Here is a 25581-nt window from a genome sequence, read left to right as displayed (position 1 = left end):
GGTTAAACCTCCCAATCCTCCCTTTCTTGCACTTTTCAAGTTTCTTGATTTGTCTTTTTATTTCATTTCGATTCTCTTTCGTTTAGAATGTGAAGATTTCCATAATTCGATACAGATTGGTAACCAAATAGTGCTAGCGAGTACTGATGTGCTCAAATTGACCTTTTCCTTGTTTGCTTGCTTATTCGACTGAAATTTCAGGATGTTAGCTTGTTTGCAAGTATTTGATTCATTTTCAAATACGTTCAGTGCTGCCAAACCGCCACAGCTGTAGCAGCAAACTTCTTATGCTTACTTGTCAATATTTTGTAGGTACTATGTCAAAGAGAAATAATCACTTGCATTTAAAAGTCGAGTTTTGATTCTCTCTAAACTTATGAAAAGGCAAACCAGGACAAAGGAGTGGTTTTTAATCTTTGACTCAAAAAAAGGAGACAGTTCTTACAACAAGCCTTATTTTTGGGGCAACCAAGAATTTAAGAATGGTAAGACATTCTTTGCTCTGTGTTGATCCATCAGATCGTTCAGTTTAAATGAATTGTTGGGGGAATTTTCACAGCTACTTGCAGCTGAAAGCATGAGGAATCAAATATTTAATTACTTATAATTGTCTATTGTTATGGTTTGATTGATTTTTCTTGTTGCCATCTTTGGCACAACTTGAACCCCTCATTTAGAACAGGAAACATGAAAGAATTTTGCGGAAGAAAGTCTCTTATTTCGTCGTTGTTTGGTCTTGGTGGCTCTGCTCATATTCTTTTTGGTGGTAAGAGATTTATATTCTAGTCCTGAATGGTAACCAAATGACTAGTATACAGAGGTTTTGCTTCAGCTGACATCAATTGGGTGTTTCTATGTGACTGCTGCCTAAGAGCCCCAGGCCCTTGCAACCAAGTTGTTGCAGGTTTGCGCCGCTACCTTGGCGACCCCAGGCCCTTGCAACCAAGCTGCCGCAAGCTTGCCCCGCTGCCTAGGCATTTGGTGCATTTTTTTGCCCCAATATGCATTTTCTTATTTTTTCGACTCTCTTCTGACCATTTTTCCCACTATTTTTCATATTTGAGGATTTTTATGCCCTTTCAGTGTCTTTTAGATCCTTATCTGCGCTTCTTTCCTGACTTGTTTGGGGCCTATTTTTTACTTATGTGCACCATGAAGGATTGAACCCTCAGCCAAAACCTTTAAGCATGTTTTTGGCTTGGGTTTCTATTGGCTTTACTAACAGTTGCAAGTAATGTAATCCCCGGCATAATCAAAGCAAAATATTATGATTTGTCTAGCTGTTGCCACATAAACTCTAAACAATATTTGGTATACTAACAAATTGATAGATCAAATTCAACCCCATTTTTTCGTTTTGGGAAATGTTGCAAAAAAGAGGGCTTGCAGTTGAGCAACATCTCCCGTTATAGGTTTGATGTGACCATGGAGGTCGCAATTTAACTGAGGGTCTTTCCAATTGTCATCAGATACCCCGGTAAGCTGTGATCTCATCAAGAAACGGGGCTAAAACGATGATTTTGGCGTTACTGTGGATTGGTTTTCGCCATCTATCCTTCATAAGTGGCTACTGCTGATCATTTCCAACCATTATGCTCAAGTTTTCACGTATTTAATGTACCAAAATTCAAGCTGATTGACATTGCAATTCAAGGACCATGAAATAGTTGGCTCTTTTTTTTGCTTTATAGTGGTTAAAACACTTTTGATTCCCTGGATGGAGTGCTTGGCTGGGATGTTTCTGTCAACAACTGACATCAAATATATTGTGGAATTTTGCACGAACTCCCCTCACTCCTAAGTTTTATTCACACAAGTCGTTTTCTTTGTTCGTCCATGTTGTATCACTCATTACACTTAACCTAAACTTGAACAATTGAAAATTTGAACCATGAAAAAAACCTGGGTTGACAAGATTTCTTCTAGCTAGAGCGAAAAACTTGCTATGTTCCACTCTATAATTTTCAATGTGTATGATGATTGAATCTGCCTGGCTTGGAGAGCGTGACTAACTAGTTCAATAGGGCTTGTCAAGTGAACGCGTTCATGAACAACTGACGTTATTCTATGGAGTAAAATCAAAGACAACATGCCTAGCCAAACCGCACTCTGCATGCATTGAATTTTGGCATTTATTTCATTTTACCTGCTTGTTTAATCAAATAGTGTTAGTTTCATTTTGTTGGGTTTTGTAACACAGCTTACTCAAAATCACTCAATTATTGAAAATTCAATGGGCGGATGGTTTGAGTTGACTGTCACGTCTCTCGCCAAAATGCTGAAAATCAGGATGCCGGATTACATTTTTCCTTGAATTTCCTGCACTTGATATTTCCCGTTTTGGTTAGAGCATTGCATCGCATTCGATAGGGTCTGCAAATCCGATTGGAAGGGATTTTTTTGTGATCCGAATCCGAGACATTTTTTCCAATCCGAATTGATTATTTTTCACGCAATTGACTTTAAAAAAAAACTAATTCAGCTTTCACAACATGTGTTTTATGCCGGTTAAACGTTTTAAAATGATGAGATTGAGTGGAGTTGCCTTAGTCAAAATATGATCTTCCTGTGTTGCTTTGATGTCATTTTTTGTAACAATGATAAGATAGTACAACTTGCCTTTTTGTCATATGATTCAATTATAATACTATTCCATATTATTCTGTCATCAGAATGATTGATTATTCTGTCATCTGGCGGTAAACGTTATTCTCCACCGATTAATTGGCGGTGCTACTTTTTTGAACTTAACCTAACCCAGGGACTCCAAAGAGAGGAAACGACACGGATTTCCCCTCACCGCCAACTTAGGCCATTGCGTTGAATCAAGACATTAACTCCAGTGGGAATAAAACAAGATTATCCGTACTGCATAGTACATTAAGGTGTTTTTAATTAAATAATGATCTCCTTGATATACAACTCAGTCAGTATACTAAATATTTCTGAATTAATCTTGAAAGTCAGCAGAATAATTAACATCAAATTAATCAAAAACGATCAAATTGTTTCTCAATTGAAATTGGTGAAATATTACGTAAAATTGGCTCAAAAACACACATAGATAGAAAATCATCAAGAGTCATTTATTAATTGATGGGTAATGTACACTGACAAAATGTAAAAAAAATGTATGGAATAAGCAATAAAAGTGCATGTACACAAATGTTAACATATTAGAATATCTTGGATGGACAATTGATAATTTTGTCTAAACCCACACATTTGACAAAAAACATCAGGCGGCATTGGTGAGAAATGAATGAGTTATCTTTTTGTAGAGTTTAAATTTCTGCTTTTTAGGAAGTTTGCATAAAAGGCAGGCATTATTTAAGGGGCACAAAGAAATATCAAAGTACAGTAGACAAGATCTCAATTTGCACTTTGGACTCCAATAAATTGTTTTTCTTGCACAAGCATCCAAAATACCAAAATAGTCAAATAAAACAGGTGCCATATCTCTTAAAATTATTATTTCATGATTATGAAGCATCCAAATGAGTTTAAAGAACAATATGTAGCTCAGAGCTACAGTATGTCTACTTTTGGATTGAGGGCCATTCCTAGAGTGAGAACCATAGTTTCATAACAAATGCGTCAAATTACTTGAAATTTGGTCAAGATGTGTCTGATGGAATTTTCTACAAATAATATTTTTGGCAAAAGAGAATTTATTGATTGTGTTTTGAGCAAATTCTTGTTTTATCAAGAAAACCTAATTAGCACTTTTCAGTTGTTGTACTTTAAGACATGTTTAAAGTCATTTTAAGTTTATCTGAATGCCTGGTTTTAAGCACATACCATCAATGGTTACGAAAATGATATTAGTCACATATTTTGTTCAATAATTATGCCAATAACTGACATTCAAAAATTTCAGCGGCAAAAGTTTAGGCCTTACTTGGCAGGAAAGGTTTGGTGATCACAAAAAGGTGGCGTTTCCTTGCTTTAGTGCCCTTACCTAACCTTATCAAACATAACCTAACCTTACCTAACCTAACCTAACACGATATTAATGGCCCTTAAACTCTCTCTCCAAACCTTTCTAACAATTTGTCACAAATTTAAAAATGAGCACCGCCAACTAATCGGTGGAGAATAACGTTTATCAGCTCTGGCAGGTTCGTTTGTTTGCAGGTACCAGAGTCAGTGATGCAAGTTTGGGACTTCAAACACTTTTTGAGAAGCTGACCCTTCTTTCGCATTGCCATAATGAGGAAAGGTCAGCTTCGTTGAAACCAATTTGAAACGCCAATTTTGCATCACTGGCATTGGCAGGCAAGTTTGTTTGCTGGTACCAGCCCTTGCCTAAGTGTCCGAATAGAGGTTGGCACAGGGTTCAATCCCACAGAAAACAATCTGTCCTCAGACGGCTGTGGAAGCCCTTGCGGTAATCAGGTCTTTGTGTTAACCCGAAATGAACAATAAACTAAGGTTGCGTGGTTTTTGTAATTACGTTGGGCAAGGGCCCATCCTACGTCATTCAAAGCACAAATGCCAGGAGAGAAAATGCAAGCCATTTGAATAAATAACGGCAAAGCTCCGGATTGGCCGCCTTTATGAGATTGGGACTGACATCAACCAACCGTCAGTCATCGGACTTCGGGTTGACACAAAGACCTGATTACCGCCAATCGTTGAATTTATTCGTCTGATATCATTTCACTTCCTTATTTCGGTCAAATTGCTCATTTTGGCAACCGCCATTCTTTTCAATAGTTGGCTGTTGGATCATTAGTGCGCATTCACTTCAATCTAAATTCACAACCGTAGACCCTTAGCATCCAAATCCCATTTCGAATAGGTTGTGAACCTTAATCTTGAGACGCCAAAGTTAGCATGTGGTTTGACACTCATTTTCGTTGATACCACCCGCATGCAAATCCCTTAGGAGTTAGGATACGCTTTCATGATGCCAAAGTAATAGAAATAAGCTGAATAGTTTTCTCAATGAAATTTCACTAATGCATTACCCGGTCTCAGTCTTCAAATGATTCTGCATTCCGTGCACAGTAATTATTATTATACTGATAAAATATTTGATTTTTGTATGGGTTTCAAACAATAAAAAAAAATACAACTGAGTTTGCCATCAGTAGAGTATGGAAGGGTTCCTGAAACCTTTCCTGGCCCGCAGACGTGAATGCTAGATAACTAGTAAGATATCTGTACATGTCGATAACCCAACCTCCTGCATATGTAAGCTGATCTTTTCTTTTTCCCATTTTATCTGGTTATTACCGTTTCTACTTCGAGACAATAAACACGTTCGCCTCGACGCTGTCCATGTTATCCCAACATGGCGCGGTCGGTAGTATCCCAACAATAACATATTAATTTCATTATGAACGAATAAGGGGCTTCTCTTTTCTTTTTTAACACACATCCTTTATTTGCCATTTCCATTCGCTCTATATACTACAGACAGATCACTCCCAATCTGAAATGGACAAATAATTCCTCTCTGCGGGTCATAAAACCTTGGGAAGGAGGGGTGTGGCCCCCCCCTTCAAAGAATTGACGAAAAAAAAAACGGGATTGATTAGGATCGAAAGAGAACCCAATCGGTCAGAAAAGAGGTCATTGAAGTTGAGCAAACGAAACCTACAGGCAGTTCGGTTCGCTCTGTACCATTTGTCAGATAAGTTCTTCCACATCTTGAACACTTTCTTTCGCTCAGGCAGTCTCTTCAGAGTAGCGGCAGTCGGTCGCTATCACCAAATATAATCGTACCAACGGCGGCATGATGACGGATATTTGTGGCGAGAGTATTGTGCATTCATCTTGTGGCTCCATCTATTCTTCGACCGTGGCAGCAGTCGTGCCCGAGCCTGAATCCGAATCCGAGTCCGTGGCCGCGGAGTTCTCTTTCGAGCTCTGGCCAGACACGCCGCCCGCCGTCGGACTGGGGCTGGTCGGTTTGCTGTTGTTGGAACTGGTCACGCCGGCGGAGGCTGACGTGGAAGAGGGCGCTGCTATGCCCGTAGGTGTAGCGGGCGCAACAGTGGTGGGCGGGACGATGACGGCCGGATTGGCTGCCGCCGGTGGGACGGCAGCCGCGGCAATGGCGGCCAGGTTCGTGCAGCTGTTATTGGCTGAAGAGGTCACGACGAAGTTAGTGCCCAGGCCATAAAGGTGGCCGGAGTACTTGCTGTCGTCGATGTCGTCTTCGAAGAACATTTCCTTCATGCGGAAGAAGGTCTGTCCGGTCAGGAGCGAGTCTGATCCGGCCTGATGCTGAGGTCCGATGCGCTGGACTTCGAGCTCATTGGCCACCTCCTGGAGACCGCCCTTGAGGTTCTTGGTGCTCTTCATGAGGTACTTGACGTCGTACACGTTGGGGAAATAGAGTTTCAGGATCTCGAAGAACTCGCCCTCGGTCTTGGGCAGAGGCTGGTTGGTGAGTAGCTTGAGGAGGTATCCGAAATCGTAGCCGCTGTGGAACGACAACCACTTGACGGGCTCCATGAGCACAAGCCCGGAAGTCAGCATCATCTCGGCAAAGAGCGTGGGGTCAATGCCTTCTTGATCGTGTTTTTCAAACTGGATGCCCGAGGTCTGGAGCAGTTCCACCGAATCCTCGGCATACATATCCTCGGTCAGATTGAACTTGAAGTTAAACTGCCACGTGGACGGACCTTGGACGGGCAGATGGCCTTTTTCGTCCTGAAAGGTCAGTCCCAATTGGATGATCTTCAGCAGGTCCACATTGCAACGCAGAAGCTGATACTGATAATCCGCTGTTGATTTGAACTCGCCTGCAACAAAATCGCGCATGTTTAAGAACTAATTCAAAATGTAAAAGGAATGAAGGACGGCAAATTAGCGAGAATGACGGATTTTCCAGACAATGGCGGGCGCCTTGGTTGGTTTTCCGATTGCGCAGCAATGATGCACGAGAGAGGTCTTTGGAACTCTCAACATGCTCCGTCTCCAAGTTTTCCTGTTCAGTTGAGATTGCAATCACTTATGCAATGCGACCCTGGATTAGGCACAAATAAGTCCTTACCAATGTAGACAAGATTGGGTCACTCCTAACCTTTCATCAAGCATTCATAAAACCAATGGACAGCGTTCCTAACTGTCCATGGATAATCTGCTCCATCTCAATCAATTTAACCCGCCCATCCCTGGCCAAAAAGTTCAAACGTTGGATAATTGCCGTTCAATCCCAAGAAAGCCACAAACTGTCATACAACCGACTGGAGTCAGCTCCAAACCATGGAGTGTCCTTGACATTCTGAGCCCTTCAACGTATTGCTCAAACAAGGCCAGACAGATGCCGGCCTTTGTTTCCTATCCCTGCATGTCTTTGTTCGCGCCTTTCTTTGTCTGAGGAGACCTAGGATTAGGGATTGGCCATTGGCCATGGGAAATGGGTACGCCCTCATCAGCTCCACTCACCAATGGGCCTGGCTACCACTCCGGGGAACTCGGTATCCATGGCCACGTAATGGTACTTTTGCACCACGTTGCACAAACTCTTGAATTCCTCCTCCAAGTTGTGATTCCAGACCTCGCGAATCCCGCAGTCTTCGTTATTCGACGTCCCGCCCACGCCCACTCCGCCTCCGGCGAAAGTCATGCCATTCGTACTCCACACCTGGCCACCGCCCCCAACCCCGCCGCCATGGCCCCCGCCTCCCATGCCGAATTGACTCAAATCCGGCATCGTCCGGGTTTTGGACGTCTTTCAGAGTGTCTCCTTTTTTCGTACTGGTCAACTTGGGCAGTGCTAACGGCCGCTCGCTCGCTCCTTGAGCACCTCACCACTGACGGAGCCCACGGAGCCCACGGAGCCATGGATGGACGGAGGCTGGCGTTTGGCTCTGCGCACGCCAAGGCGTGAGACTCTCAGGGTGACGGAGGTCGACTATTGCGTCATTTCCCAGTGAAACTAACGGATGGATAGCAACTCAATGGATCGTGCATGATAAGATAGATAACCCTTTGTCTGGACCGACCGTTGGATGGACTAGTTGAGGTTAGCTATCTTTCTCTTTACTAAATAGGCGGAGGACAGATCAAGTTTGGCATCTGCTTCTGACTTTCAACTTTGTTGGTTGAGGTTTTTGGTTTTCCTTGTGTCTGATTTTAGATGGTTTGATGTGTTGTTCGTGAGTGTTTGTTGGATAACTATCTCAACAAGTTCACTAAAACGAACAAGGACATTTTCCACTATTTTTTTGCTAAATTTGATACATCAAAGGTTTGGCCAGACGCTGCTAATTGAAAATAGTGTTTTACTGAAGTGTCAGGAAATTGTGTTAAACCCGTAAGGCGTGCTCCCTTGAAACAGAACTCATTTTTTGCCGCAAACGAATACTTTGGTGTTTTTTTTCGCCACAAGAATGCTTATCAGAATTTGAAAAACAAAATTGGGCTGGCGAACTTATAACCGTCATTGTCATTTAAATCCATTTTGTTGTTTTTGAAGAAAGGTCCATCCCAAATTTACTTTCGGCCTTAGACCATTCACCCGTGTTTTGGCCAACTGTTAAAAGATAAGACTGGAAGCATCAGTTTCGAAAGAGCTTGTTAAAAGTTGTAATATTTTTTCGGCTAGGTTAGCTTTAGTCTTTTCTGATTTTTGCTACCATGAACACAAACGTTGCCTAACAAGATATCTTTATGATAATGCCATCCCAATGGATACCATTTTCATGACACGAGTTACTATTTCAACCACAAAAAATGTGTACCTACATACACTTTTAATACCAATTTTCCTGCTCAGCTATGATAAAAAGGTTATTCGATCTATCTTAAAGTTCTCGAAACTCGTATCATATGCCAAATCTGACGTAAAGGAATTCACGATGGAGGAATGTGACCAAAGCATTCTTTCAAACCTAATGGATAATCTTGAACATGAACAAATCTATACTAAAATGAAACAAAGTAAACCCCTCTTCACAATCTACCCCAAAAACAAAATCTCACATTTCAGAGTTTCACTTGACCGCTACCCTGATTTTGAAGGAAAAGAAATTTTTTCTCGCCCCAATGTCAGGTTGGCCATCGTTCACGCTCGGATCAGAATTTTGGCCGCTCTACAAACGCAACGTTGCACTCCAACCGCAGAACCTCTCATTTCCTTTTAGCGCGCTTTTTTCCTGTCAGGATAATGACTTTTTTCAAAGTCGCCCAACTTTGTGAGTCTGTTGTGCATCTCATTACTGGGTATTGATCGCCTTGAGGTAGACGCACTCTCCATCCCACCGAAGACCGGCTAGTCGGGACGTGTCGCATTAATAGTGTTCAACAAGTTCATCCATCTCCCACTCCTTTTCCCGAGACTCACTTAATTTGAGCATATTTAATCTGCTAATTGTTATGCGCGGCGAGTCCTCGTTTCGGGGCCGAGTTTGCGGATCATGGTTAGTTGGGGCTTCTGACTGACAGGGTAAACAAGTCCGAGAGATGCAAATCAGTCCCATTAGGAATGCAAAGAATCAAGAAAGCAACAAGGAAAAGTGATAATTGCCCACTTATGCCACTTGAGCAGGATCTTAATTCCAATTGATGATGTCTCTTTCCCAGCGGATTATTACGGATTCCACGCATGCCCATGGTGCATTTGTTGGCACGTCAGCCTTTTAGGCCATATTAGAGGGCCCTCTAGGCCATATATGGTGAACTCTTTGGTGAGAATTTGACATTGGCCTGTAAGTTCAATTAATTATTGATTATTGACTATTAATCGAATCTCTCAAGGATCTCGACCAGTTGTTATCGCTCCTCCACTTGAGCCGGTCATTTCGGAACAATCGTTCTCCGAATTGGATTGTTCAAGGCTTTGGCAGTCTTCAGGCCCGTTTACATTCATTACTCTGATATTACCCAGAATGACGAGGGCCTTGAATGAAGGAGTTGGCTTAGGGCGTTTGAAGGATCTTTTGACCCTTCTCTTCTGAATTGTTAATTGACCCCTCTTAAGCAGGGATCAAACTTCAACGGATCAGCAAGCTATTTTCTTCATCACCGACGGGAAAGGCGTGATCTCCTACGGATAATGCCACCAATTATCCAATACTTTTTCCTCTCAACAAGTTCACCACCCAATTGCATCATCAAATATTCATTTATTCACCATATTAGGGTAAGTCCAGTGAAAAAGAGGTTTTTTTCCCCACTTGTTCGCCCCCTTTAATCGTGAGAGAAGAATAAATCGAGAGGAGATCCTCAAAGAGAAAGAGAACAGGTTGAGCTCCTTCATCTTTGTTTTTTAAATCTTGCATGGTATTGAGAAAAACGAGAACTCAAACCAACGGCTCCCTTCGGAGTTGGAGCTGACGCAAATTCGGCGTCAGAAACTTCTCAAACTAGAGCTCGTCTCATATGCAAATTCTTATGCAGTTCATTTGGTTCTTTGGAGTAGTAGCCAGGGCAGTTGTGGAAGACTTTCCGCCAATATTTTAAGAGCCAGCCACACTTGCTCCATGAATATTCTAGACTTGATCCCCCAACGTTGTCCCAACCCACTTCCCCAGGGCCGTTGAATGTGGTTTGAGTTCTCACATTGATATGAATATGGCAAACGAAAGTATCTTAAGTGTGTGGCTGGCTCTATGGCAACTGTGTGTGTCGATTGGTGAAACATTCTAGGCCTGAAAAGTTCCCTCTCCTACCCTATGTTCATCTTGTACGGAAGCAGAAGTAGCTCACTAGTTGTTCTTCAGCTTCTTTATTCGGTATGCGTTGAATATATTTACATATTCCGTGCCCGACCAAACACACAAGTGCAATGACGGCGTAAACTGAACATTGAGCAAATGGTCCAAAATGCCTCAGAACCACCACCACCGCCGCTTGGGCAAGTTCCTCGGATCGGAGCTTGAGCAAGGTGTGAACTCGGTCGGTAAATAGTCGATAATCAGCAGTTGTGTTTCATTTCTTTATTTCTCTACTGTCCGATGTTTTATCTATTTTTGGGTGGATAATGTGTGTATACGGTATATGTCTTGAAGAGGGGGCCAGCAGCCTCCTTTGTCTTGATTTCTTGCCTCGCCAGTTGCTTGTTGGTATCGTGGATTCGGCTCTAGTACCGAGGAGTGTATAGGGAAAAAGTTACGGCGATACACCCAGCAAGGAGGGGATTTCTGGCCTAAATATGACCAGAGAGCAATCTTGACTCTGGTCCTCGTGGGGTTAGACATCGGAACGTCGAAGTGTGTCCATGTCTCTTTCTTTCTTCTCGGTCTCTCTTTCTCTTTGCTTGCTTGCTTCCTTCCTTCGACTCCGTCGACCTACAGTATTTCTGCAGTGGGCTCTAAAGCGCTCGCATGCTTTAGAGAAGTGACAAAAGCAGGAGATATTGAGCAGTAATGGGGAATGATTGAGTGACTACCATTCCTGAGAAAGAGTCTCGGTACCTGTATAAATAGGGACATCTTTTAACATTTGTTGCTCAATTTTTTACCATAGTGATCTTCTTACTCAGAACGAGAATGTACCAAGTTATAAGTTATGATTTGTTGCAGATTCGTAAAAGTAAGAGCTTGAGGTGATTATGTTTATTTCACGATCGGATAAACTAAATATGTTGCCCCATCCTTCAGCAACACTATGACGCCCAAAAGGGTTCTAAAAGGCGCCCAAGCTGAAGTCGACACTCTAAAGTGAGTAGTAATGTATAAAGTGCTGTGTTCGTTCGTTGAACAGTAAAGGCTGAGGTTGCAATGAGCTACCAAATACCCAAAGAGAGAACGAACCACAGGGTTGCCTTCTTGTTCCAAATCCATCCTAGCCTATGTGTCTCAAATAATCCATCTAATGAGTTGTCCCAGAAAAAAAGAGAATCGATACCAAAGCACCCACGCCCTCTAACCACCACGACGAGGCATCTTCAGCTCTCACATACCCTATGAACCGCTATAGCCACATCAACACTTTATTGTCTAGTACTGTTTTAGTCAAGTAGAAGGAAAACCAACTATTTAGATATTCAATCACTTCCGCAATCCTGTCCATGTCCACGAGACTTTGGTCTCGTCCATTGGTGACCCTGGTCTCGTCATAGCCTCTAACTCACCGAGAGTGTACACTGCCATTGGATGTTGGCGAGGGAAAAAGACGACGAAAACGAAGCGGGATGGCGGTTTTTCTCCTCCAAATTTCGATGGATTCAGACTCGGAGCCACGAGCTCCTTCCTTCCTTCCCTCACTTCAAGTTTCTTCAAAGCGGTGACTTGTAACGGAAGGGAGGACGAGCGAATCTTGTAGACACTCCATTGGAAGTGATGGTTCTTCGAGATTTATTTCAGACATTGACATCGAACAATCTCCCCCACCCCTAAAAAAACCTTGAGCTGGACCTGTTCGCTCCATACCTTTGAAGTAATATGAAATAACAATTACTCAAGACTGAAGGGTTAATCGGCCCTCCCCGGCTTAATATCATTGCCTCAGCCCCATCATGCATCCAGTGGAATGGGTTGAGGTCCGTGCTTAAACACTTCCGAGGAAAGTAGGAGCTCTGAAATTTGATCCGTCAACCAGGTGCTAGCTTGTTGCTCACCATTCATTCAAGTAGTGATGGCAAAAAATCCTTTGTTTCACGAGTGGCGACACACGTGACAACCGATAACTCTGGCCAACAATTTGATTGTCTTTCCACTTTCCCGTTGGCATTCGAGCTCTTTAACCATTGTTCTGCCTCGCACTCATTCCCCATGAAAAATATCTACCCCGGCATCCCAATGAAAAAAGGATCCACGTGAGATGATTTTACTGGCAGAATGTACAATCATGGGAAATTATTTGAATATGTGAATCGTTTTGAATGAGCGAGGCTCGCAAATAACGTTACCGCTCACAGAATGGCAACACTCATACTCGCAATACTTGTTTATCACATGATCCAATATGTGCGCTCAAATCTAATTGGATTTTTGCTCATCAAAAAATACTTCATTAATAGTATGTGCGAAGATCATACATAACTGCTCTTGACCTTTTGAATATCTTTGACTTTTCAACAGTTTCCCTTACCTTTTTTGGATCGATAAGAAATGTCGCAAACTGTTTTGAGGCCTACTGAAAATCGGCATATACCTAATAATATCCCAACTCAATAGCTGAGTTAATGTTCCTTTCTCAACTATAACTGTCAACTAGAGCATTTAACCCTTGCAAAATCACCCGTCGTCCATTGCAAAGAATGTACGTATCAACGTAAAAGAGCTTAAAGAGTATTTGCGACTTCGCGACCCATTAACAGAATGTGTGCTGGTTACATTGAACACGTTTCCACAAATGAAACAAAGACGAACGAGGATCATGAGCCCCATTCTTACCCTCTCATCCATCCCTTAGAACCCAGAAAACTCTCTCATATCGTAGAGTACGAATACCTTGTTCCATCTACAGTCAAGCACTGTCCCACGCACCCAAGTCCGTTCTCGTACGTACTGTATACACTCGTAGGTGGTTGACGTCGTGTTCTCCCCGCTTGTTCCAAATGGATTGTGCCGCATGCAGGAACACTGAAGCTCGACGTGCACAGAATGAGCAAGTGGGATGGCCCAATGTGGAGGGAGCCAAGCAGGGTTGAGATCAGTGGGTGGAACTAGTGGAACACTTTTTGAACTTGGGATGGGGAGCTACCAAAACCTTGCTTAGAGTAATCCAGTCCTCCTCCTTTGCAGACCAAAACGAGATGAAACGGACTAGGCAAACTAGTAGTATTCAATTTCGTGTTGCTTTAACGTTGGTACTGGAATCCAGTGTTTGGTTGGCCTGTGGTTCTTCATTCGATCGTTCGCTCGGATCGCAATGATCACCTGAGGCAATCTCATGAGCGACTCATTAAGTCTAGCCAGTCAAGAAACTTGATGCTAATCCATTTTTTCAACTAAGTCGAAGCAACGATGACGGTTCATCAAATATGACTAAAAATGAATGGAAATGTTTACTGGGACGTAATGCTTATGTTCTTATCACTCCCGCGAAGCTTCGGTCCCGCTTCGTTTCCGGCAACCTTCAATGCGATTAGCGTTAATTCAATTCCACAGCTCGCTTTTTTTTTGTTCCAACTTTGCCACCAAAATGTAGGGGACCCCTTTTGACTGGTCAAAGTAAATAAATTGAACCCGTCTTGGGCACAAAAAGAGTTGCCAAAAGTGTCTGAAATGTCAGACTTGGTTCGTCAACTCCACTCCCCTTGGCTCTCCATTTGTATTACCAACCAACCATTGATATCGACTTCATTCACTCAAATCCGTTAACCTTACCATGAGGAGAGCCCCTATGAACGTTGTGTGCGTGTGCCTTCAATAATTATTGAACAGCTTTTTTATCACTCGCATTGCTAAAGAAAGGAAAGAAAGAAAACCTAGTCAGTCTTTGGTTCGAAATAGCTAGTCAGGCAGGGAGTGCGAAAAGTAAACATGTGGGTGCCCACAACAGGCACCCTTTGTATTGATGAGTGCCATTCCCTGCGGCAAGTTTCTGTCGTCGCGGAACAAAAAGCTCACTCTCTAAAAAGACCACTCAGCAATTTCCACATCGACAAAGAAAATACCCAAAAGTCCCATCTCAGTCTGCCTTCGAGCCCATTTGTCTGCCTGTCTGGGACTTGAGCCTCACCAGAAGAAGGTAGCTTGTAACTGGGACATGTACTAGTATGTAAGTAAGTACGTGGGGTTGAAATTGACGCGGGTGATCGGTATCGGAGTCACAGTACACGAAATCCTGTTTGTATGTACAACATAGTAGCTAGCGAGCCAACCCGAGGGGGGGGGGCAGTTCACCAATCTGAATGATCTTGTCCACAGATTGTATGGGTTTGTCAAGCGTTTACAGCAGATGACATATTCAAATCAATCATAGTTTATCGGCCACATCTTCTCCTGCCCAAGGAGCACTCCACCAACACTTGACTTGGAATTGGTCACATTTCTCAATATCTGACCTCACGAGGCGGATTATCAGGATCAAAATGTAACGTGCCTCAGACATTGTTTTTGCATGAGGATAAAAATCTGTGTTTCAGGTCTGCTACAATAAGTTCAGTTTGGCCAAGAGCGAATCTGATGACACGAGTAACGACGAGTCACACCCATGTTCAGCAATGGTGGAATAAATCACTTCTTGCGCCCATCTCGACGGCGACAAAAACTGTTTTGACAAATGATTTCGGTAACTCTGGGCATTGGGCTGATGGGCCGAGGTTGATAGTCAGGGTGTCAAACCTTTACCATTAACTCGGCCTGGACTGGCGAGAACGTAAATGGTGCATGATAATCTTGCAAAAAATTGAATAACCATAACGTTGTCAGCTAAGCTCTGGCTTGAAGAGAATGAAAAATGGAAATTGAGCGCACACCCAGAAGAACAAATTGTAGTGAACGTGAGGATTCAGTCAAGCACTGTGGTCATACGTTGGCAGGGAACTTGCTAGATGTACTGCCATTTCAATTGGGCAGAGAGATGTCTTCTTTGGGGTCTGAGGTTACCGTCAAGTAATCCTGACAAGCGGCTTTGATCTGTTGACTAAGATCGGTTCCAATGAAATCCCCAGACTTCGAAGAACCAAGAAAATCTATATATCTGCATAGACATCTTAATTCACCCGGAGATAAGACTGACCAGTGCCCGAGATCTATCTTGGAATGAATACTGGAATACCAAGTGGAATCTAAATTGAACTTTACATTAGGGATTTTTTCTTGCCTTACACAACTAGGATGATATTGATATATTCAACCTACTACCGTTTTCGTAAGCCAAGACAGTATCGGCTTACTACAGAATTTATTGGGCTAAATGATGTTGAACACAACGAATAAATATGTTTTGGCTTTATAACTGTGTTCGTTGTTAGTACCACACAAAGACCCAATGTTTCCGTATATAAAAGTAAACATATGGTTGTGAGTAGCTCAAAACCAAAACGGAAGACAGCACAGAAAAAAGTGAATCATATTCATGTCAATCATCCTGGGTAGAACCGCAAGAAATTGAACTTTTCTCGTTCAACGGTCAAAACCATGTCAACAAAATGTTTGAATTCAAGACTTAACGGTAACTACATGAAGCGTTTTATCCAAACAGATGCACCAGTTGGTCCACTTTTGCTTCAAATCTGTTACTTTTTAGCTCCAAGTCAAGCGTTCAAGCGTTTTCTATTGTGTAGGAAACATTGTTCAGCTTGTCTCATAGAATAAATTGTTTTCTTATGTTGTGGTATCGTGTGAACAATTTCATGTGTTTCTCTTGTTTTGATAACAATGGTATTCTGTAGACTACATACCTCCATAATTTCCATATTTCGAGGAAATTGACACACGACACCCTCTGTATTTTCTTATCGTACTAGTTTTTTCTAAATCGTGAATGGGAAAGTGATTCCTTTGGTATTTGTTGTCTCTTGTACATCCAATCAAATGGAAGATTCCTAGCATTTGAAGGCTATGGGATTTTTGCCGCTTGTAACGCAAAGCCGCTACAAATGAAATGAGAAACATCTAACGATGTCATTCTGAACAATTAAAGCCCTTATTTTCTACCAACATTGCTTCAGTTGAATCTAATGAATCAAAGAGATCAAAGGCAGACAAGATAGTTTCTTGGCGAGATGATCCTGCCCCCACCACTCCAATAGTTCCCATTTCCACCCAAAGGATCGCTCGGATCGCATATTACTTTGAGGCCTTTCTTTTTGTTCAAGGCATGTTACGAGACGGCATCTCAGTTCAGAATCAGCTGTTTAACCAACTCTTAAGCGAATGAGTGACTTTCTTACTGCGCAGTCCGTGCTCGTGCACTTCCTTGTATTCACTATTTTTAAGTTCTGTGAGCATTGAAAAGCCTCTGAAAGTGAATGGAAGTGACCAAGTCATGACATTGGCCGTTCCTCCTTGTCACGTAATTGATTTTTGGCCCCAGGTCCGAAATGACTTGACTCGAGTCACTTGGTCACATGCCACCAATTCAAGAAAGAAATTGACCAGGGCGATTCAGGGTGAGTAGTTAGTACGGTAGAGTGGTCGAGGCTCTCAGAAATGTGATGATTCATTCCCACTTGGGCAAATGCTTAATTAGTCCGTCGCTCTTTCAACCTTCTTCCTTCGTCATGGACGAAGACGACGGACGACTCAAGGGCTCTGATTTCTTTCGAGAAATGGGAGCCCGCAGTCTACCAAGATTAAATGGGAATGGACTGATTATTACACGGCCACCTTTATTGGCCGTACGCTCTAGACTCGTTTGGAAATTACAGATCCTGAATTGATGATGATTGAGGCTGATGTGGTGAAAGGTAGTTTGTTTGGCCAATCAGAAGTCCAACCCATCATGGCTCATCCACCTGAAAATCGATCGGACTTGTCGTTAGCCGAATTTATGAGGATGGTCTCACCGGTAAAATTCCCTGTTCAAAATGACGAACCATATGGCATATTTTTGTCCGTTGCTCTCTTTTTAGGCCCGAAAAGGGATCAAGTTGGATTTTAAAGACATTTCGATCGTTGAACAATCGCTGCAGATCCTCTCCAGTGTTCCAAAGGAGGAAGTAAGAACCCTGATTTTCTGAACTGAAGGGAGACATTTTTGTGTCAATGTTCCGGTCTATCTATACCATGCTCTAGTTGAACTTTCCAATATGGTTCAACGCGGATATCCTTCGAGGTCCTGGATCAAGCAAAGAGCCTGTAACACCTGACGTTTTCCTTCGCCTCTGCCAATCCTACTTTCCCTTCTTCACATTAAGCCTTGGCTGGACCACTGGATTGGATCCCAAGAAGCCTCTCAAATACAATTCCAAGCATATTGAGGACATGCTTCAGGCCATAAATACCATTATTCAATCCGATCGCCACTCTTGGTTCACTTTTGCGGTGCGCGCCGCTCTGGCTTTAAATTCTCTCCCTGAATTGGAACAGCTTTTGGAAAAAAGTGGTCCAAATACTTCGTTAACATTGTGGACCGCTGAAGGAGACACCCTTGACTCGTCCAAGTTAAACGACTTCATCAGTCGACTTGGACGAAACCGGATTTACGTCGACTTGCCTTTAACATGAGATTTGTTACGATTTTCAAAAAATAAATTCCTTTGATTCCAATAATATCATTGAATGATTGTGAGTTTGTCATCCTCGTCAAAACATTCATTACAAATTGAGGTTGTAGTGTGATATTATCGAGTAAGACTTCCCAAGCGGAAATGTACTACTCCTCCCTATTATCAATGACACTTTTCCCTCCTTGTCAATGCTTTTTTTATCACGCATTCGTATTCAAAATGGCAAGTGGAGATTATGCCAACTGCGACTACTATAACACCTACGAAACCCAGCCCCAATACGCCAATGAAGACGTTCAGTAAGCGTTTGAATTCATGAATAGCTTGCAATGTATTTTTACATAGTGTGCTCATATTATTGCTTTGCGACCAAATTTAGGCCCAAGCCGAGTCGAGATGCGGGTGTAAATCAAGTTGTGTTTGAAGTTCCTGAAGATCCAGAAAAATGCCGAGACCCCTGTTCCTCGTGCTTCAGTTCCAAAAAGAGGATCACGGCTTTCATTTGCGGTGTTTTAGGGGTTGTCGTCCTAATCATTGCTCTGGTGCTAATCATCGCGTATTCATCTTCGGCACAATCTAATAGCGGAACCTCTTATGAACCGAAACAAGTAGACATAAACACCACCGATCAGCCTTACGAAATTCCAAATCAAACCCAAAGCCCAGAGCAATATTTAAAGCCCTATAAAGGATAAAAGTGGGAAGAATGAAACAAATTAAGGGTTGAAATAAACATATTCAATTTGAGCCTTATCGCGTTTCCATTTCTGAGTCACAAAATCGGTTCCAGTTTTGGTTCTTAATTTAGCCACCAGAGATCCGCTTGAGTCCGTCGTTTCTAATCTGGTCGCTTTTCTCAAAAGACTCTATCCATAGGAATGGATTGTGAAGAAATGTACTGTGGAATAATTGGTCAACTCCAAGAAGGTGCGTGCCCAAACACCCAGGAATCTGAGTTCATAAGGCGAGAGAAGAGCACGGGAGAAGCTCTTGTTTGAATGAGTGTCTAAGTGTTTATTCATGCAGATGTGACCACACCACTTAGTCAAGCGACGAGAGTGAGTGAGTGAGTGAGTGTGTGAGCGAGCGAGCGAGTGAGAGAAAGAGCCCGTTGAAGATGTGAGCACAGGTTCTTAATCTTTACTCGGGCACGTGTGGCATAGAGAAGAGACATACTACCTCAAATACATACGTACCAACCTACAGTGCCTACGAACATACTACATACATACATACATTCATGCTTGCATGCATGGACGTATGCTTACTTGAAGCTTACATCCTCTAGTATGCACGCGAGGACGCGGGAGTGTGTTTTTGTTGATGCTTTTGAGTCCCCGTCAAGTGGAGAGCAGTGAGCTACTCTTCAAGAACTTGTCGAGGAATTTCTTCGTGTTCGTCCACGTTCAACCATGGTCCAAGCCACATAATACACTGGAATACTGCTGGCACTGTACCGTGCTTGCAACCTACTGTACTACAAAGGCATTTTAAACAGAGATCATCATGCCTTGAGCTTTGAATGAGTGAAGGAGCGACAAGGAGCAAAGAAGAGAGAGAGAGAGAGGCACAAACAGAGATAGTAGTTGGCGGAGAAGTCGAAGAAGTTGTGTCGTGTGCTGATCATCAACTTGACATGATCTCTTCAGAGATTGCCAAGGAGCAACCTCAGACACAGTTGACGCCCAAAATAGGCCGACAAGATTTGAAGTCTTTTACATCGACCAAATGCCCAGTTATGAGTCAAGCCAAAAGATGCTGAACTTGCGAAAAAGTGGCTGATTTTTTTGACATTCGTGAAATTGTTTTTTTTTGTGAATGGAGCATTCTCCAGGGACTCTCCATTGTGTGCAATGGGCTCATTACGGTGTGCATGTTTGATAAATGATAATCTATGGTAATCTGTGCATTACCACACACTCAAGAGTCCCACACAAGCATGAATCACCGCAAGTGGGGTATTTAAACTAGAAGCATTATATTTAGCGTTGCCTGAGACAGGTTTCAAAGGAAAAAACCACGTGGTAAAGACCCTTTTCAAATGAGAGTAGTGGGTGTGATAGTAATCCTGGATTCGTTTAATCAGACCGCATTTTTTTCCTCACCCAACTAGGACGTGCTTGGTTGGGTTCAATTGTACGCGTATGGCTGAAAAATCTTCAAAAGTGGAGGTCGCAATAACTCAAGTTGGAGTTGGCTCCACAAATCAGGAAGAAGAGGATGATCTCCTTGGCTCTTGGCAGGGTCGCCACTCTCCATCATGATGCAACAGGGTCACTGTTATCATCACATTAGAGACAGGCCAAAGGGTCTGGAGGTGATGCTACTCAGTTTGCTCGATCTCCACCCATTCCCACTCGTGTCTTCGTCGTCCACCCGCGCATTTTTGGGAGATTTTTCGCCCTCGAGGACCCTGATGAGTTCCCATCAATCATACCCATCTCTTACCGCCCCAAAGTTGTGTCTTCTGGCTTAAAGATCCATCCCCGAGAGCCTCGTCTTCCGTCCCATACATGGCGACAAGAGGCAGGGAAATAATCACGATGGGACCAATCTTGGGTGTTCCATTTGTCAACGAGGGATTCGTTCTGCTTCTTAAAAGATCGATGGGATGGGACATTAGAGTTGTTTTCGAGTTGGCGGCATATTTTCGGACCAAACGACTGTGCCCGAATCTGATCCATGTCTGTGGAAGTGGGTTGAAAGCCAACAAGATCCGCCCTCTCTGGCAAGGTGAGGAAAATCGGGAAGTTCAGACCTAAATCGGTATAGTTGTTATTTTGAACCCTGGTTCCATGTAGTCATCATACACACGCATCAAAACAAATTTCCTGGACCAGCCAGCATTTAGGACACGCCGAGGATACATTTATGCCATAATACCGTAGTACAAAGGGACCCTAAGGATTGCTACCTGGTTCTTATTTTAATCCATTTCTTCAAGTGCTGCGGAAAAAAAAGAATTTTGGACAGGATGAAAAGTTGAATAGGGAAGTGAGGAGTTACGACTAGATTTGCAAACGTGTTGACAGTTTAACGACGTTTGGGTGCACTTTTGCAGAAATTTCATTTTCCCACTTGGAGTTAGAGATGGAGAGGCACGAGGTGAGGAAAGAGTCTTTGCAAGCTCTCTCTGGTCTCATCGTATTGCTCCTGTTTCAAATGATCCCATAACTTTCTGTCAAGGCTCAGATGGTCTCCAGACACCTCAAATCAACAACAAACCATCCTTAAACTTGCCTCTACGATAATTCCTTGGCTAGCATTTGATGGGCAAAGAAATGGATTTTTGGTCTAGTTCCTGCCACCTCGATCATGTACCAGTTGGCATGAATCAAGAACCAAGCAGCGTCGGAGAGAAGTGCCATGGATATCCCCCCTAGTCAAAGTCATATTTTGGTGACGTCACTCACCACTATGTTCAGCTGAAGCGAATTCCCCTCCCCGACCAATGGCCTCCATTTCGCCCTCTGTCCCTGGCAAACACTCAGAGATCAGGGGGACTCTTTGCCCTGAACAAACAGTTTCCCCATCCTCCTCCTCCTCCTCCTCCTCCTCCTCCTCGTCTTCCTCCTCCTTCGCCTTATTATTCTCCTACCCAAGTTCTTGCTCTTCAAACGTGAACTTCAGTTGTGGGGTCCTCTGAGGAGGAAGCAAGCAACCAAGGAAGAACCCAAAGAGAGAGAGAGAGAGAGAAGGAGAGGACGTCGTGCGTGCCAGTTGGGTAAAAGATCGACATTTGGGAGCCTCCTTTGGTGGTTAAGGGCTCCTGGAAAGACGGAGCGGAGATTTGCTCGGCCATCATCGGTTTGGCACTCTCGGAAAAAGTGCGTTTTTTCGCAGCTGGCGGCGCTCCCTCGAGTTGGTGAATGGGAGCTGGAAAGGGAAAAAAAGTCAGTCGTTGCCCGCCAAGCAGTTGAGACGTTTGATACGTGCTAAAGAGCGAGGCCTCTGAGTTGAGAGAAAAATATATATATATATCCTCTTGCATTGTTCCTCAATCAAGTTTGTGACATGGTTGTTAATCAAAGCAGCCTACAATTGACAGTGGTTGATAAGATTCCAAAGGAAACATAAGAACTCTGATTGTAGAGCTTCTTTTTTGATCGCCCCTTCCGTCCGGGTGACTGAGATTCCGCAACATCAGACCTTCAGTGTTCCGACCGCTCTTGTTGTGACGGTTGCCCATGTGCGAATATGAATAAATGACCCCAATGGCTGCTGCTTACCTAAGTGGTGTCCCGGTATCCACGAACAACAACGGGGATCCTTCCTCAAACAGTGTCACTCCTGAAGACTCCTTGACTCACTCCGGGGTGATGAACCTAGTGAATGCGGGTTACGGGTCGCCTCGAAGTGCAGTCGATATGCATGAAATGAAGTACCTCCCTCCCCAGCACCAGTCCTTGCATAATGGCCATCATGCCTTGGCCTCTCACACGCACTGGGGGATCCCCACTCCGGATGCGGCCTCACATTGGGCCATGCACCCCGGCGTCCATCCCCTCTATTCTCAGGATCTCAAGCAAGACATTAAACCACACAGTCCGGCCGACTTCCAAAACTCGGTGGTCAGTCGCTCAGTGTCAGGGGCCACGCACCCCGCGGCCATGGCCGCTGTAGCCGCCCATCATCCATCCAGTTGGAACCCTCCACCTGTGTCATCGCCCTACCTCTCCATGACCCCGAGTTCTGGGGGCGGTGGTGGTCCAAATTCGCCATCCCCACTCCAGCACCATCCTGCCTACGGCATGAATGGAGTCCTCCCTGGTCAGATGCATCATCCGTTTGTGGAGCGATATCGGGAAAGTCATAACTCGAGTCCACGTTCCGGGACTGACGAAGATGGAATGCAAACACCGACCTCAGGTATGTTTGGTTTTAGCGTGTACCTAGGGGTCCAGATCTCGCCTGAGCTTTTTTCCCGAAAAGTAGGCAGGCACTGGACACCGTTTATGGACGGCATTCTTTCATATTTTTCTCGCTCTCTTTACGCGTACACTCATTCTCCTTTGCCCAATGCTTGGGTTAGAAGCCTTCCCAAAAAACTTTGAGAATTTTGCTACAGCTTAAGAAATTTTTTAGGATCTTTGGTCTGACGCCTAAAGCACCATTCATTCCAAATTTTTTCCTACTCATTTCTGTTCAAATCCACGAAAAGGGGGAACTCCAAGACTTAAGAGTTACCTCATTTTGCTCCCCGTTTAACTAGCGTGCTTCCTTGCCCGAGTAAGTGTAGCAAATCGACGGTTTTCATCCATATCGTTGCCCACGTGCCCGATAATTGATCAACTTTTCCCCCCTAAATTGAATTATAAAAGCCAGACGAGCGACGACAGTGAGGCAAGAGAGCTTGGGTTTGGAGTCCTTTAGAACGCCAGCCAAAGGCATCGTTAGACCTCCCTTAATGATCATTTTTGAGTCAAAACTGTGTTATCACGATCTAAGCCACGAAACACATCTTTCGTCGTGATCTGGCCCCACAATTTTGTTGGAAATTGGATTTCCAGTATCCAAGACCTGCCACAATTCATTCGACTATGAGTAAAGGAAAAAACAATGGTAGTAGAGATCGGTAGCAATGATTGTTTAAGCTGTGAGGCACCGTAACCTTTTGTTGACTGAACACGATCTTTGAATTGGCTCACAATGCCAATTAATGAACAGGATCAGAACGGACATTTTGGCCGTCAAAGGGTGTAAGTAAGTGAGAGAATGCCGATCCAATGAAAAGCCCTTAATTTATGATGCGATTTCTCCATGGCGACAAACAACAGACCATTATTAAAATCCAATAGACTCCTGCTTTTCAGACGACTTGGAGTCCTTTGCGAAGCAATTCAAGCAAAGGCGAATTAAACTGGGCTTCACTCAAGCGGATGTGGGATTGGCCCTTGGTACCCTCTACGGCAACGTGTTCTCACAGACTACGATCTGCCGATTCGAGGCCCTCCAACTCAGCTTCAAGAACATGTGCAAACTTATGCCCCTGCTGAAGAAGTGGTTGGCAGAGGCCGATTCCACCACGGGGACCTCGGCGTCCATAGACAAGATCGCTGCCCAAGGCCGGAAGCGGAAGAAACGCACCAGCATCGAAGTGTCCATCAAAGGTGCTCTCGAGCAGCATTTCAATAAGAACCCCAAACCCTCAGCTCAGGAGATCTCAATGCTAGCAGACAGCCTCCAGTTGGAAAAGGAGGTGGTGCGGGTCTGGTTTTGTAACCGGAGGCAGAAGGAGAAGCGGATGACCCCACCCCAGATTGGTGGTGAAGGTTATTCTCCGCTCGACGGAAATGGAGAGCACCATCTCCCTCCGGGTCACTATGACCATCCCAATCCTCACCACCTCTCTCATGACCCTAGGGATCACCTATCGTCAATGGGTCAGTGTTCACCCGCCAGTTCCATCCACGCCCACCAGCACAGTCCGCCAATGATGTCGCCTCAGCACCTCCCCGGTCATCTGGTACCCCATTCCATGCCTAACCACTGATATGGTACATGAGTGTGGGTGGTGGCTGCATGAACGAGACTTTCATGCAGAAGATACAGAAGACTCTTCTGACCTTCGATCCAACACAACGACGAACTTCAAAATGTGAACCATTTTGCCCGGCCAGAGAAAATCAGGTTCGCTTCACCAATGCCACCAAAACACCACCAATTCCTCCTGCTTTTCCTCAAGATTGAATACCGCAAAGAATTGTCGACAAATTAGCAGCTGTGATTTCCTCATTGGTGATTTCTGTGATCTGCCCCATGCCCCTTATTTGCCCCGCCCTTTCCCCCCGATTTAGAACTTCCTCTTTCTCCCTAGACTCGCAAGCAAAGCAGCAGACTGAGCAAAGAAGACGACATGCAACGCGACAAGAAACCACAACCACCACAACAACAAGAAGATCAACTACTACTACAACGACAACAACAACAACAACAACAAAACAACAACAAACTTTTCCTTCCATAGCCAAAGTGTGTACAGTTTTAGACTTTGCCGTGTGATGAGAAGCAAGTCAGAAGTGCTCTTGTGCTCCTCATCTTTTCCTTAGAACAAAAAGAACCAACAAGTTGAGTGTTTAATGTGGAAGATCATTTGAAATCCTCAAAATCAGCTGTCGATCCCTCTAAGTCAAATCGAATCGAAGATCAGTTTCTAAGCTCATTTTGAACGAAAAAAATAATGAATTTATTAGTGATTCCTCTCAATAACTTAAGCCACATTTGAGGATATTACATTGTTGTTAAAGACTCACTCAACCAAATATTCTCAAAATAAATGAAAATGAAATGAACCTAGACTGTTCCTCGGAGGAGACTGGGAGATGATGCCTTTAACGATCAATCCATATGCCAGGCCCCGAGAGACCCGACCATCTAGGAGTTCCAATACTGGCACATAGACACGGGAATGCGTAGATTTTTCAACACTGATTATTCCCATCCCCTCAGATGCAGCCACCACAGGCTTGCCAAACGCTTCAACACATCGCTAGAATCATCCTTCATAGTCGTAAATGATCATTCAGAGAGAGTGACCAGACGAACCTGGGCCTCTC

The 25581-nt window shown here is 43.7% G+C and overlaps 3 protein-coding genes across 5 annotated transcripts; 2 read left to right on the top strand and 1 right to left on the bottom strand.

Annotated features, from left to right (window-relative positions):
* Positions 1-5361: 5361 nt before the first annotated feature.
* LOC131880466 (CCR4-NOT transcription complex subunit 7-like) lies at positions 5362-7687 on the bottom strand. The gene is made up of 2 exons (XM_059227117.1): positions 7405-7687; positions 5362-6758 (listed from the first exon to the last, which is right to left on the bottom strand). Exons 1-2 carry the CDS (start codon positions 7670-7672, stop codon positions 5797-5799), a joined length of 1230 nt encoding a protein of 409 aa, XP_059083100.1. The 5' UTR covers positions 7673-7687; the 3' UTR covers positions 5362-5796.
* Positions 7688-16399: 8712 nt separating this feature from the next.
* LOC131880465 (protein FAM151B-like) lies at positions 16400-18772 on the top strand. The gene is made up of 5 exons (XM_059227116.1): positions 16400-16966; positions 17225-17364; positions 17429-17515; positions 17592-18324; positions 18405-18772. The coding sequence occupies exons 1-4, from the start codon at positions 16843-16845 to the stop codon at positions 18021-18023; spliced, it is 783 nt and encodes a 260-aa protein (XP_059083099.1). The 5' UTR covers positions 16400-16842; the 3' UTR covers positions 18024-18324; positions 18405-18772.
* A 3059-nt stretch (positions 18773-21831) lies between these two features.
* On the top strand, positions 21832-25313 carry LOC131880969 (silk gland factor 3-like). Of its 3 annotated transcripts, XR_009373314.1 has the most exons (3): positions 21833-22894; positions 23824-24655; positions 24843-25313. XR_009373314.1 is itself a non-coding variant. In XM_059227702.1 (2 exons), exons 1-2 carry the CDS (start codon positions 22231-22233, stop codon positions 24516-24518), a joined length of 1344 nt encoding a protein of 447 aa, XP_059083685.1. In that variant the 5' UTR covers positions 21832-22230; the 3' UTR covers positions 24519-25313. The 3 variants fall into 3 exon arrangements, 2 of the variants coding, with proteins under 2 accessions (XP_059083685.1, XP_059083684.1); XM_059227702.1 differs by having other exon boundaries at positions 21832-22894; positions 23839-25313; XM_059227701.1 differs by having other exon boundaries at positions 21834-22894; positions 23824-25313.
* The last annotated feature ends 268 nt before the right edge of the window (positions 25314-25581 follow it).

This window comes from Tigriopus californicus, chromosome 5, assembly GCF_007210705.1.
Source record: "Tigriopus californicus strain San Diego chromosome 5, Tcal_SD_v2.1, whole genome shotgun sequence".
NCBI lineage: Eukaryota > Metazoa > Arthropoda > Copepoda > Harpacticoida > Harpacticidae > Tigriopus > Tigriopus californicus.
The sequence above is the reverse complement of the archived record's forward strand: the minus strand, read 5'-3'. Positions and strand labels throughout refer to the sequence as shown.

Coding starts and splice junctions, on each gene's coding strand:
- LOC131880466 (XM_059227117.1), bottom strand. CDS start 7,672: ATGCCGGATTTGAGTCAATTCGGCATGGGAGGCGGGGGCCATGGCGGC. Junction 6,759..7,404: donor AGTGGTAGCCAGGCCCATTG/GTGAGTGGAGCT, acceptor ATTTTGTTGCAG/GCGAGTTCAAATCAACAGCG.
- LOC131880465 (XM_059227116.1), top strand. CDS start 16,843: ATGACATTGGCCGTTCCTCCTTGTCACGTAATTGATTTTTGGCCCCAG. Junction 16,967..17,224: donor ATTGACCAGGGCGATTCAGG/GTGAGTAGTTAG, acceptor TGGAAATTACAG/ATCCTGAATTGATGATGATT. Junction 17,516..17,591: donor CCAGTGTTCCAAAGGAGGAA/GTAAGAACCCTG, acceptor ACCATGCTCTAG/TTGAACTTTCCAATATGGTT.
- LOC131880969 (XM_059227701.1), top strand. CDS start 22,231: ATGACCCCAATGGCTGCTGCTTACCTAAGTGGTGTCCCGGTATCCACG. Junction 22,895..23,823: donor AATGCAAACACCGACCTCAG/GTATGTTTGGTT, acceptor AAAATCCAATAG/ACTCCTGCTTTTCAGACGAC.